Source organism: Rhinolophus sinicus, linkage group LG09 (genome assembly GCF_036562045.2).
Source record: "Rhinolophus sinicus isolate RSC01 linkage group LG09, ASM3656204v1, whole genome shotgun sequence".
Classification (NCBI taxonomy): Eukaryota; Metazoa; Chordata; class Mammalia; order Chiroptera; family Rhinolophidae; genus Rhinolophus; species Rhinolophus sinicus.
The window spans coordinates 58,257,762-58,270,537 of NC_133758.1; the positions used below are offsets into that span (position 1 = coordinate 58,257,762).

The 12,776-nt window shown below is 41.0% G+C and overlaps 1 protein-coding gene across 5 annotated transcripts in view; it reads left to right on the plus strand.

Annotated features, from left to right (window-relative positions):
• KBTBD12 (kelch repeat and BTB domain containing 12) overlaps positions 1-12,776 on the plus strand; it is an 89,416-nt gene that overhangs the window by 39,052 nt on the left and 37,588 nt on the right. Inside the window, exon 5 of one of the 5 annotated variants that reach the window (XM_074340476.1) lies at positions 3,886-4,450. The exons of the other annotated variants lie outside the window; for them this stretch is intronic. Within the exon in view, the coding sequence (XP_074196577.1) occupies positions 3,886-4,115 (230 nt within the window). The 3' untranslated portion in view covers positions 4,116-4,450. Of the gene's footprint in view, positions 1-3,885; positions 4,451-12,776 lie in introns of those variants that run through there. 5 annotated transcript variants of the gene reach the window in all.

The window sequence follows — 12,776 nt, forward strand, 5'->3', positions numbered from 1 at the left end:
AGACAGAGTTTAGAACACTGATGATAAAATGTTTAAGGAGCTTAGTGATGATATAAAGAAGGATAGAGAAATCATAAAGAACTACCAGTTATACCTAAAGAATACAATAACTGAAATAAAGACCACACTTGAAGGAATTACCAGCAGGTTAGATGAGGTAGAGGATTGAATCAGAAATTTAGAAGACAAGTTAGCAGAGATCACCCAGCAGAACAACAAAAAGAATAAACAATGAGAATGGTTTAAGAGACCTCTGGGATAACATCAAGCAAAACAACATGCGCATCATAGGAAAACCAGAAGGTGAAGAGAGGGAACAAGGGATTGAGAACATATTTGAAGTAATAATGACTGAAAACTTCCCTAACCTGGTGAAGGAAATTGACATACAAGCCCAGGAAGTGCAGAGAGTTCCAACCAGGATAAACCCAAACAGTTCCACACCAAGACACATTATAGTTAAAATGGCAAAGGTTAAAGACAAAGAGAGAATCCTAAAACCAGCAAGAGAAAGACAGCAGATTACATACGAGGGAACTCCTATAAGACTATCAAATGACTTTTCTACAGAAACTTTGCAGGCCATGAGGGAGTGGCAGGAGGTATTCAAAGACAAAGGCCTACAAAGTAGATTGCTTTATCCAGCAAGGCTATCATTTAAAATTGAAGGAGAGATAAAGAGCTTCCCAGAAAAGAATAAGCTAAAGGAATTCATTACCACCAAGCCAGCAACGCAGGAAATGTTAAAAGGACTTCTGTAAGCAGAAGAAAGATGAAAGCAATCTAACTGATGAGGACCAGAAATACAAATTAAAAAATGGCAATAACTATGAACCTATCAATAATCACTTTAAATGTAAATGGCTTAAATGCTCCAATCAAAACATAGGGTGGCTGAGTGGATAAGAAAACAAGACCCTTGTATATGCTGTATACAAGAGACTCAACTAAGATCAAAAGACACACACAGGCTGACAGTGAGGGGTTGGAGTAAGATATTTCATGCAAATGGAAATGAGAAAAAACCTGAAGTAGCAATACTTATCTCTGACAAAATAGACTTTAAAATGAAGAACATCTTAAAAGACAAAGATGGGCACTATATAATAATAAAGGGATCGATCCAACAAGAGAACATAACCCTAGTAAACATCTATGCACCCAACATAGTAGCACCTAAATATATAAAACTGATATTGACTGACGTAAAGACAAAGATCAACAGTAACACTATCATAGTAGGGGACTTCAACACATTACACAACAAGGGACAGGTCCTTCAGATGGAAAATCAATATGGAAACGGTGGCCTTACATGACACATTGGACCAGTTGGATTTAATCGATATTTTTAAAGCATCTCACCCCAAAGCTGCAGAATACACATTCTTCTCTAGTGCACATGGAACATTTTCCAAGATAGATCATATGTTAGGCCACAAATCAAGTCTCAATAAATTTAAGAAAATTGAAATCATATCAAGTGTCCTCTCTGATCATAGTGCTATGAAATTAAAAATCAATTATAAGAAAGTATATGACAACAAATTAGACAATCTGAAAGAAATGGATAATTTTCTAGAAGCATACAACCTTCCGAGACTAACTCAAGAAGAAACAGAAACCCTGAATAGACTGATTACCACCAGGGAAATTGAATCAGTAATCAACAGTCTCCTAACAACAACAAAAAAAGCCATGGACCAGATGGCTTTACAGGTGACTTTTACAAAACATTCGAAACAGAAATATCACCTATTCTCCTCAAACCATTCCAAAAAATCCAGGAGGGAAGTCTCCCAAACTCTTTTTATGAGGCCACTATCACCCTGATCCCAAAATCAGACAAAGACATTACAAAAAAAAAGAAAATTACAGGCTGATATCCCTAATGAACATAGATGCAAAAATCCTCAATGAAATATTAGCAAACAGAATTCAGCAATACATTAAAAAGATCATTAACCATGATCAACTGGGATTCATTCCTGGTATGCAAAGTTGGTTCAATATCCACAAATCAATTAATATCATATACCACATTAACAAAATGAAAAATAAAAATCATATGAGCATATCAATAGATGCAGAAAAAGCATTTGACAAAATCCAGCAGCCATTTATGATAAAAACTCTTAAGAAAGTGGGAATAGAGGAACCATATCTCAACATAATAGAGGCCATATACGATAAACCACAGCTAACATCATACTTGATGGGGAAAAGTTAAAACTATTCCCCTTAAGATCAGGAACACGGCAAGGTTGCCCACTTTCTCCACTTCTATTCAACATAGTGCTGTATTTCTAGCCACAGCAATCAGACAAGAGAAAAAAATAAAAGTCATCCAAATTGTTAAGGAGGTAGTAAAATTGTCATTATATGCAGATGACATGATACTATATATAGAGAAGCCCAAAGACTCCACCAAAAAATTATTAGAACTGATAAATGAATTTAGTAAAGTAGCAGGATACAAAATTAATATTCAGAAATCAGTCACATTTGTATATACCAATAACAAACTATCAGAAGGAGAAATTAAGAAAACAGTCCCATTGACAATTGCTTCAAAGAGTATAAAACACGTAGGAATAAATTTCACCAGAGAAGTAAAAGACCTGTACTCACAAAATTATAAGACATTGAAGAGAGAAATTAAAGAAGATACAAATAGATGGAAAAACATACCATGCTCATGGATAGGAAGAATTAATATCGTTAAAATGTCCATACTGCCTAAGGCAATATACAGATTCAATGCAATTCCTATCAAAATACCAAGGACATTTTTCACAGAAATAAAACATACAATCCTAAAATTTATATGGAACCATAAAAGACCCCAGATAGCCTCAGCAATCTTGAGTAATAAGAACAAAGTGAGAGGTATCATGATACCTGACATCAAATCATATTACAAGACTATAGTAATCAAAACAGCATGGTACTGGCATAAAAACAGACACATAGCTCAATGGAACAGAATAGAGAGCCAGATATAAATCCATGCCTATATGGTCATTTAATCTATAAAAGATGGAAGCAAAAATGTATGGTGGGGTAAAGACAGTCTATTAAATAAGTGGTGCTGGGAAACCTGGACAGACACATGCAAAAAAATGAAGCTGGACCACCTCCTTATACCATATACAAAAATAAATTCAAAATGGCTTAAAGACTTAAATGTAAGATCTGAAACCATAAAACTCCTAGAAGAAAATATAGGAAGAAAGTTTGCAGACATTAGCCTTAGTAATATTTTTACTGATATATCCCCTCGGGCAAGGGAAGTAAGAGAAAAAATAAACGTACGGGATTAAGTCAAACTAAAAAGGGTTTTCACAGCAAAGGAAACCATGAATAAAACAAAAAGGCATCCTACCGAATAGGAGAAGATATTTGTCAATGATATGTCTGATAAGGGGTTAATATCCAAAATTTATATAAAATTCATTCAACTCAATGCCAAAAACAAACAAACAACCCAATTAAAAAATGGGCAGAGTATATGAAGAGATATTTTTTTAAAGAGGACATACAGATGGCAAACAGACATATGAAAAAATGCTCAACTTCACTAATCATTAGGGAAATGCAAATAAAAACCACAATGAGATACCACCTCACCCCAGTCAAAATGGCTATCATCAATAAATCAACAGACAACAAGTGCTAGCAAGGATGTGGAGAAAATGGATCCCTCATGCACTGCTGGTGGGAATGCAGATTGGTGCAGCCACTATGGAAATCAGTATGGAGATATCTCAAAAACTGGAAATGGAACTACCTTATGACCCAGCAATTCCACTCCTAGTTATCTATCCAGAGAAATGCAAAACTCTAATTTGAAAAAAAATTTATGCACCCCTATGTCTATTGCAGCACTATTCACAATAGCCAAGACATGGAAACAACCGAAATGCCCATCGACAGATGACTGGATTAAGAAACTGTGGTACATTTGTACAACGGAGTATTACGCAGCCATAAGGAAGAATGAAATCTTACCATTTGCAACAAAATGGGTGGACCTAGAGAACATTATGCTAAGTGAAATAAGTCAGACAGAGAAAGACAAATACCATATGATCTCACTTATATGTGGAATCTAAAGAATAGAATAAATGAACAAACTAATCAGAAACAGTCTCAGAGATATAGAGAAAAACCTGAGGGTTGCTAGATGGGGGCGGGGGGTGGGGATGAGGCAGAAGGTGAAGGGATTAAAAAGCACAATCGGTAACCACAAGATTGCCATGGGGATACGAAAGTCAATTTGGGGAATATAATCAATAATGTAAAGAATTTGTAGGGTATCCGATGGACACTTATCTCTTATTAGGGAGACCACTTCATGGATAGTGTAGGTGCCTGACCGCTGCAGTGTACACCTGAAGCTGAAGCTGAATAATAATGAATGTCAACTATAAGTTTATATATATATATATATATATATATATATATATATATATATATATATAGTTATAGTTATAGTTATAGTTATAGTTATAGTTATAGTTATAGTTATAGTTATAGTTATATAGTTATATATACATACATACATATATATATGTATGTATGTATATATAGTCACAGGAAGTGGAGTACAGCATAAGGAATAGAGATAGTGGAAATGTAATGACTGTGTGATGTCAGAGGGGTCATTGATTGGGGGAATGGGGTTATCACTTTGTGAGGGGTATAAATGTCTGACTATTACATTATTTTGTACACCTGAAACTAAGAATAAAAAAGGAGAAAAAAAACCCTAGTCGTTAGCTGTTGTTGAGTGACTACATTATAAAATATTGATTTAAATATGGTACCAGGGGTTCTCTCTTTGAAAAAAGTTTTTGTGAAATAAACTGACAAGCATTTTAGATCTCATATTATTAGTTATTCTTTTGAATAAATTATGCTTGCTTCTGAAATGACAGAGTATATTCATCAAGTGTTTTTTTAAAATCAAATTGTATTCAGAAGTTGCTGCAGCTTGATGGGTCAGGAAAAGTCAAATATAGAAAGTGAGCACCAGAATTTATTTTTGGAAATATTTAGACCTTTCACAAACTGGCCCCAGCCTGCCTTTACAGCCTCATATCCTCCAGCCACTTCCCTTCCAACCCCGCAAAACCCAAACTCTAGCCCAGGAACTGAGGATCATTTCCTGAACATACCTTCCTCTGTGCCTTTGTTTTCTGTCCTCCCTCTGTGGTTAATGCCTCCTTCTCGGTTTAGCTCCGACACATCCTTCAAGATCTGGCAAAAATGCCATCACCTCTTGGTGGTTCATGTGACCCCTTGTCAGAATTAATAGCATTGGTTCTATGCAGCATGCCACTCTACCTCTGTCATTGCCCTTGTCACACTATATTTAGACTGTCTTGGGGAAGAGACCTGGCTTTATTCATGTCTGTCTCTTCTAAAAGCCAGCCCAGGGCCTGGATTATGTGACAGATGCTTTGTAAGTATCGGTTTACTGAATTGACTTTTCTCATCTTTATAGCCTGTCCTATTCTTCTGTCATGTAAAAAGCCACAAAAATAATCCAAGTTATAGGTCATGTGGAGAGTTTTCTTAAAGTAGAGACTTTTCATTTCCCTGTCTGGGGATCTGCTAATAATAAATTTCCCATACAGCTAATGTCCCAAACTATGGGCATTGTTTTCTCCAGGAGACCACTTTGTGCTACTGAGTCAGTAGCACTCTGTAAGTCTCACTCTCAGCTGGAATGACATTAAGAGTGATGAAGGGAAAGTTACACAGAAGGTTCCACTTACTATAGTAAATGCATTTCAAATATCACTTTAAAAGTGAATTATTTTATGTGATGAGAGGACCAAGTTTCATTGTGCTAAGATTTTGCCTTTTTCTTTCTTTTGATAAAATCCTAAGCAATTTTTTAAAAACTGTAAGTGTGTCATGCGGGAGACCCTGCTCGCTGCGCCATTTGTCGTGCGGGGGACCCTGCTCGCTGCGCCATGTGTCTTGCAGGGCAGCCTGCGAGGTCTCTGCTCCCGCTCCCCATACAAGAACGCAGGATATGGTGAGGCCAAAAAGGAACACCCACGGAGCCATAGAGAGGGGAGTCATACCACTATATTCTCTCTGGCGGCACTATAGTCTCACTGGAGGCTGGATCCACACTGTCCGCAAACCGCCATCCACACTTGCCAGCCCAGCCGCCATCTTCTTGCTAGCCCCATTCTTTCTCTCTTCTCTCTGCTAGCATAGCCACAGCAGTTATATTAGTGGCCAATGGCTCACTGGTTACAGCTGACGACCAACTAGCCACAGCTGATGGCCATCCAATCACATTGATGGCCATTTACTACCTGAGCCAGCACCTGTCTATGTGAGGTCAAGAGCCTGGAAACTACTTTCTGGGGCTCTGCCCCCCACACTCCACCCCTACAGGCTCTCGCCTCACAATCTACGCGACAAGCGTCTTCCGCAAGGGGACCTGTGCGAGGAGCCTGGGGGTGAATGCAATATCCTGGACATAGCCAGGCTCTCTGGGCACAGCCAGGGTTTCTCAGGGCACCACCAGTGCTTCTGGGCACGGCCAGACTTCCTGGACTTCTTAGGGTACCACCTGTCTTCCCGGACACAGCCAGGGTTTCTCAGGGCACCACCAGTACTTCTGGGCACGGCCAGACTTCCTGGACTTCTTAGGGTACCACTAGTTTCCCCGGGCACAGCTAGGATTTCTCAGGGCACTGCCACTCTCTCTGGGAACAGCCCGACTTCCTGGGCACAGCCAGGGCATCTTCAGGGCGCAGCCAGACTTCCTGGACTCAGCCAGGGCTCTCAGGGCACTGCCACTCTCTCTGGGATACAGCCCGACTTCCTGGGCACAGCCAGGGTATCTTCAGGGCTCAGCCAGACTTCCTGGACTCAGCCAGGGCTCTCAGGGCACTGCCACTCTCTCTGTGCCTCTCAGGGTACCCTGCTGGAACAACAGCAACTCACAATCAAGGTGCTTACATATTCTCAATGGCGGCCAGTCAAGAGACAAAAGCAAATATCCCCCAGTTCCACTAACAACAGTTCCCAAACAAATAGTCAAGCGGTCCATTAAATTAGGGATGGAAGGCAATTCCCCATAGTCCATAGTCATTCGCCAGGGCTGTCCTGGGGGTGAGGAACGACCTTGACCTCACCCTCATCTCCCACGGAGGACTCAGCAAGCGTTACCTCCTGGGACTATAAGTCCTGCATCTGGGCTGCCCGAGCAGGAACCTCCCGGCCCACAGGGCCGCAACGACCTTTGCTTTCTCTGGCCTGTGCTGGTTGGGGAACCGTCCACATCTTTCCACCTCTCCACGGGGCTCCATCTCTGCAGCAGCTGCATGGCTTTTCCTGTGCTGGTGGGAGAACCGTCCACATCCTCCCACCCCTCCACGGGGGTCCAGCTCTCCGGCAGCTGCTCCTTCTGGTCTTCCTGAGACTGAGTGTTCATATACACAAACTGCTCCACCGTCCTTCGGGGAGCTTTGGCCAGCACCATACCCTGCTCGCTGCGCCATTTGTCATGCGGGAGACCCTGCTCGCTGCGCCATTTGTCGTGCGGGAGACCCTGCTCGCTGCGCCATTTGTCGTGCCAGGGACCCTGCTCGCTGCACCATGTGTCTTGCAGGGCGGCCTGCGAGGTCTCTGCTCCCACTCCCCATACAAGAACGCAGGATATGGTGAGGCCAAAAAGGAACACCCACGGAGCCATAGGTAGGGGAGTCATATCACTATATTCTCTCTGGCGGCACTATACTCTCACTGGAGGCTGGATCCACACTGTCCGCAAACCGCCATCCACACTTGCCAGCCCAGCCGCCATCTTCTTGCTAGCCCCATTCTTTCTCTCTTCTCTCTGCTAGCATAGCCACAGCAGTTATATTAGTGACCAGTGGCTCACTGGTTACAGCTGATGACCAACTAGCCACAGCTGATGGCCATCCAATCACATTGATGGCCATTTACTACCTGAGCCAGCACCTGTCTATGTGAGGTCGAGAGCCTGGAAACTACTTTCTGGGGCTCTGCCCCCCACAAAGTGTTTCTCAAATTACTGAGGTTGTTTTTTGGGGGTGGGGGAAGGGGAACAGGACTTTATTGGGGGAACAGTGTGTACTTGTTGTCCTTTCAATCGTAGTAGTGGAGGGTGCAGTTCAGCTCCAGGTCCAGTTGTCATTGTTAGTTGCAGGGGGCAGAGCCCACCATCCCTTGTGGGAGTTGAACCAGCAACCTTGTGGTTGAAAGCCCACTGGCCCATGTGGGAATCGTACCGGCAGCCTTTGGCATTAGGAGCACGGAGCTCCAACCGCCTGAGCCACCGGGCTGGCCCCTAGGATGTTTATTAAAGTGGCAGATTCTTGGCCCTCACCCTTGGCAAATTGTGGATTGTTGGTATGAATTGGGACCTAGGAATCTGAATTGTAGGAAGCATCCAGGTATTTCCAGTGTGAATAATCATAGGACCACACTTAGAGAAATACTGATACTATGAGGAATGCAAAGAGATAATATGTTATCATATGCCCAAAATATTGACTAAGTATATGTTACATGAGCCAGGCCCTGGGATGGCTTTTAGAAGAGACACAGAGATGAATGAGACCATGTCTCTCCCCCTGGACAGCATTGTGTATCTGAGTATTCTAGGAAGAGGGGAATGGTTATTTGATCAAAGTATCCTGACATTCCTAAGCTCCACAGCAGACTGCTAGGTATGTTCAGATCTAATTCCAGGAGTGTTCTGGGCTTAAGTATACATTTCTTAAGCTCATGGTGAACAAGGAAAGAAATATGCTTTTATAATGGCCAAAAAAGTCAGTCGGTACTCTGAGTGCCTCCTTTCTCTGAGAAAAGACTTGGATTTAGAGAGTCAACAGCTGAAGTGGCTTTGAACTTAAGTGAATGTCTCACCATGTTTTTGCTGTTTAAGTATCCATGACATGTATTTCTAGTTAATCATGTGAAGGATTTTAACCTTGATTATCTGTCACCCTCAACGAGGAACCCAGAAATAAGTACTCTAAGAAACCAAAGTTTGGGAGACCTATGTCTCCCAAATTGCAACTTAGCTATAGTAATTTTTATCATTGATATCCTAAAAGTTCACAGAAAATTGGCAATGAAATTGTGACAATTAGTTAGTGTGGGGACAGAACCCCAGAAAGCAGTTTCCAGGCTCTCAGCCTCACATAGAAAGGTGTTGGCTCAGGTAGTAAATGGCCATCAACTGTGATTGGATGGCCATCAGCTGTGGCTAGTTGGCCGTCAGCTGTAACCAGTGAGCCACTGGCCACTAATATAACTGCTGTGGTCTCGCTAGCAATAAAATGGGGACTAGCAAGAAGATGGCGGCTGGGCTGGCAAACGCGGATTAGAGTTAGGATGGTGGGTTGCGGACAGTGTGGATTCAGCCTCCAGTGAGACTATAGTGCCGCCAGCGGGAATATAGTGGTGTGACTCCCCCGTCTATGGCTCCGTGGGTGTTCCTTTTTGGCCTCACCATGTCCTGCGTTCTTGTGTGGGGAGCGGGAGCAGAGACCCCGCCGGACTCCCTGCACGACAGTTAGAAATTGTACTTTTTTCAATCAGTGTATAGTTATAATTATAATGTTTTATTACATATAGTTTTGTATTTGCCTTTGATTTGCAAGAGACTGTGTCTATGGACAAAAAAAGACTCTTAAATTTGTTATTCTCTGACACCTAGTACAATCATGAGTGGATATCCAACATATAGATTAGTTAAAATTAACCAGAAGTTTAAGTGATTTTTATTCAATGTTTGGAAGTTTCTCCAACGTGAAAGCCCCTGATGAACAGTGATGATAATATTACTGAGAATAGATGAGAATATTTTAGGAGAATGTTGTCTCAGCCTCTGATTTCGTTGTGTATATTTGCAGAAAAGCAAAATGTTACACAGCCAAAGGGTTATGCAACTACACATTCTATATTTGCTTTTATGAAAAAGAGGTAAATTGCTAAACGCCACACCAACAGTAAGCATTTGTTCAAGAAAGCAAATCTTCAGCATGTCTTCATGAAGCCTACTGTGTAGAACCATCTATATATCTATGGTATATTAGGAAAACAGATCATGTTGTTATTCCTGAATACTTAAGAAAATGTTAAATTATATTTGGTATCTTCAGTTCGCTAAGGCAGAGAACAATATATGTTTAAAACATCATAAAATAGTTGAAACAAAAATGTTGATGCTTTAAAGAGGAAAATATCAATAATTTAAAATTGTCATTCTGAATAAAATGTATCGTTATCTTCAATTAGCTTATCTTAATTCATATATGTGATCATCTTTTTAATCATTCTCTTTCTCCACCAGTTCTTGGGTAAATATGAAAATGAGCACAAATTATCACTTTAAACAAATCACCTTAATTACACCCAAGATAAATATGCCAAAGACTTATATGATCTTTTTATTTAATAGTTATTTAAGCAAATATTGTCAAGATATTTTAGAAGACAGACACTATGCTTGGCACCTCAAGGAATATAATGACTCATACCTTGCCTTCAAGGACTTATATCTTGTGTGTCTCCATTTATAAGCTGTGGAATACATTTGACTAATAGTTCTTACAGGACCACTTCAGAGGAGTATTAGTAGAAACTTGGGGTATGTTCTGTTAGGTTAGGTCTAACCCAAGTTAAGAGAAGTTAATGATACTTTAAGCAGGCAGACCTGGGAGAAAAGATGAGCCCAATGACAGACTCATACCAACAATTTCTCTCAATGTCTGGGCTGAGATTCCTATATCTTTAAGATGATGTTTATAATCTGATAGGAAGTGAGTTTTCAGCTCTTTGGACTCAGGGCTTGCCACATTCTGGAAAGCCAGTCATCAATTTTTGTTTTGACATAAAAAGTATAAGAAAAAGACACCAGAGATCAGGATGAGGAGCTAATCTATTCATGCATTCAGTTAAATTTTTATTTCTTAACTATCTGTATTGTGTAAAAAGTGTTGGGGATACAATATGATTACACATTATTCTGCCGTCAAGTGACTTACCATCTGATGTGATGGGGAGACATACATAAAGATAAATGAGAGCAATGTACTTTATAGGAACCTTGATTTCTGTTTGGAGGACAGTGGAAGCCCAAAGGAAGGAATGGCTAATTCTTTACAGAAAAACATTAAAGATTTCTGGAGAAGGTAACTATTGAACTGAGCCTTGAAAGAGGAGTAGGAATTTGTCATGTTGAGGAGGAGGAGGAGGAGAGTCCATTCTAGGCAGAGATCAGACTAAGCAAAGGCCTAGAGAAAAATAATTTCACCTGTTTGGGGATCTGCAAGAGGCTGAGTGTGCCCTGAGCTTCCAGTTAGGGGGAACGCAAGAGGGAGAAAGGAAGAGCAAGGAGTGTGAAGAATTAGGCAGTGGCTGGATTACCAAAGTTCTGTACACCTTTAGAAGGTATACCTGTAGAAGGGATAGATATGAGAATTGACGAGGGACAATCAACAAAATTTGGTGAATGATGAGATACAGAGGTGCTGAATCCAGGAGAATAGTGGTAGTATTCATCTGAGGCTGAGTCCTGTCACCTCTGACCTGTTATGACATCTATAGGTCATCTAGTGAACTTGCTCCTGCCCACTATTCCCAGGCTCTCCCTTCCTTACTGGCTCAGCCTTCAGAACTGCTGGGACCTGCAGGACAAGCTGTTGAAGAGGGATAGGGAAGAAACAAACAAAAGATGAGCCTAGGATCTGGAAGACCTGACAGGGTAAGGCCCAGACTTGACTGGCACATTGAAACACACTGAGGCCCAGTACTGGGTCAAGACATACAAGTAAAGTGCAGGGGTTATTCAGAACCAGATGGGGCAGCAATTTTGTAATTGCAGCTTATTTGGTACCCAGGGCCTACCACCAGAAGTTTTTATTCAACTGTCTACATTTCCACTTGAAATGTATTTCCAATTCCAATGGAAATATAGACACTTTAAGTACTTGATTTTCCCTCCAAAATCAAGCAGAGTCGAGCTCTAACAAATGGAACTTGGTCTTCCTTTACGGCTCTTTTATTTAATTTTCATGATAATCTGTTTTGAGGAGCAAACAAAAGGCAGACATACAACAGTTTTCTTAGCCTGGCAAGAAAAAACTAGCAAAAGACAGCCACGGGTTAACAGGTGAAGGGAATGGCCTCAATAGAAGTGATGGCTAAGGACCAATGTTCTGTAGGCCCAAAACGCACTATATATGATCAGCATTGCTTGGTATAATCCAGAATTTTGTAAAAAGTAGGCAGTAAGTCTGCTTTCAACCCTGTCCTGAAGGACTGTTTTCTGAAAATACCAGAGACACCTTTGTTAAACTAAAAAAAGGACAAGAAACTAGGTTCGTGTCTTCTAGGGTCTTAGGCTCCAAATCTAGAACTGTAAAATGAGAGTTGCAAAAACTAGAGAGCAGACAACTGGAGTAAGAATGAAATTGTCACAAGCATTATGTTAGCAGTGAATAGATTGTATTTGACATGCAGGTCAGAAAGTAGCCCGGCCACTCAGATTTGTGGGCCAGCTTCACTCCTGGCAGCTGATGGAATGCAAAATCCTTTTCTAGCTTGTATGATGTCACCTGACAGTTCCTACCTCTCTCAAATGTTTATGACCAGATGAGTTCCTCTAAATCTCATCAGGGAGCTTTTCTCCCCACCTGAAGGCTAAAAGGAAGGCTCAGCTTATTTTTCAGCCCTTTGACCTTCTGATTGTCTCTATTCAACCTTGAAAG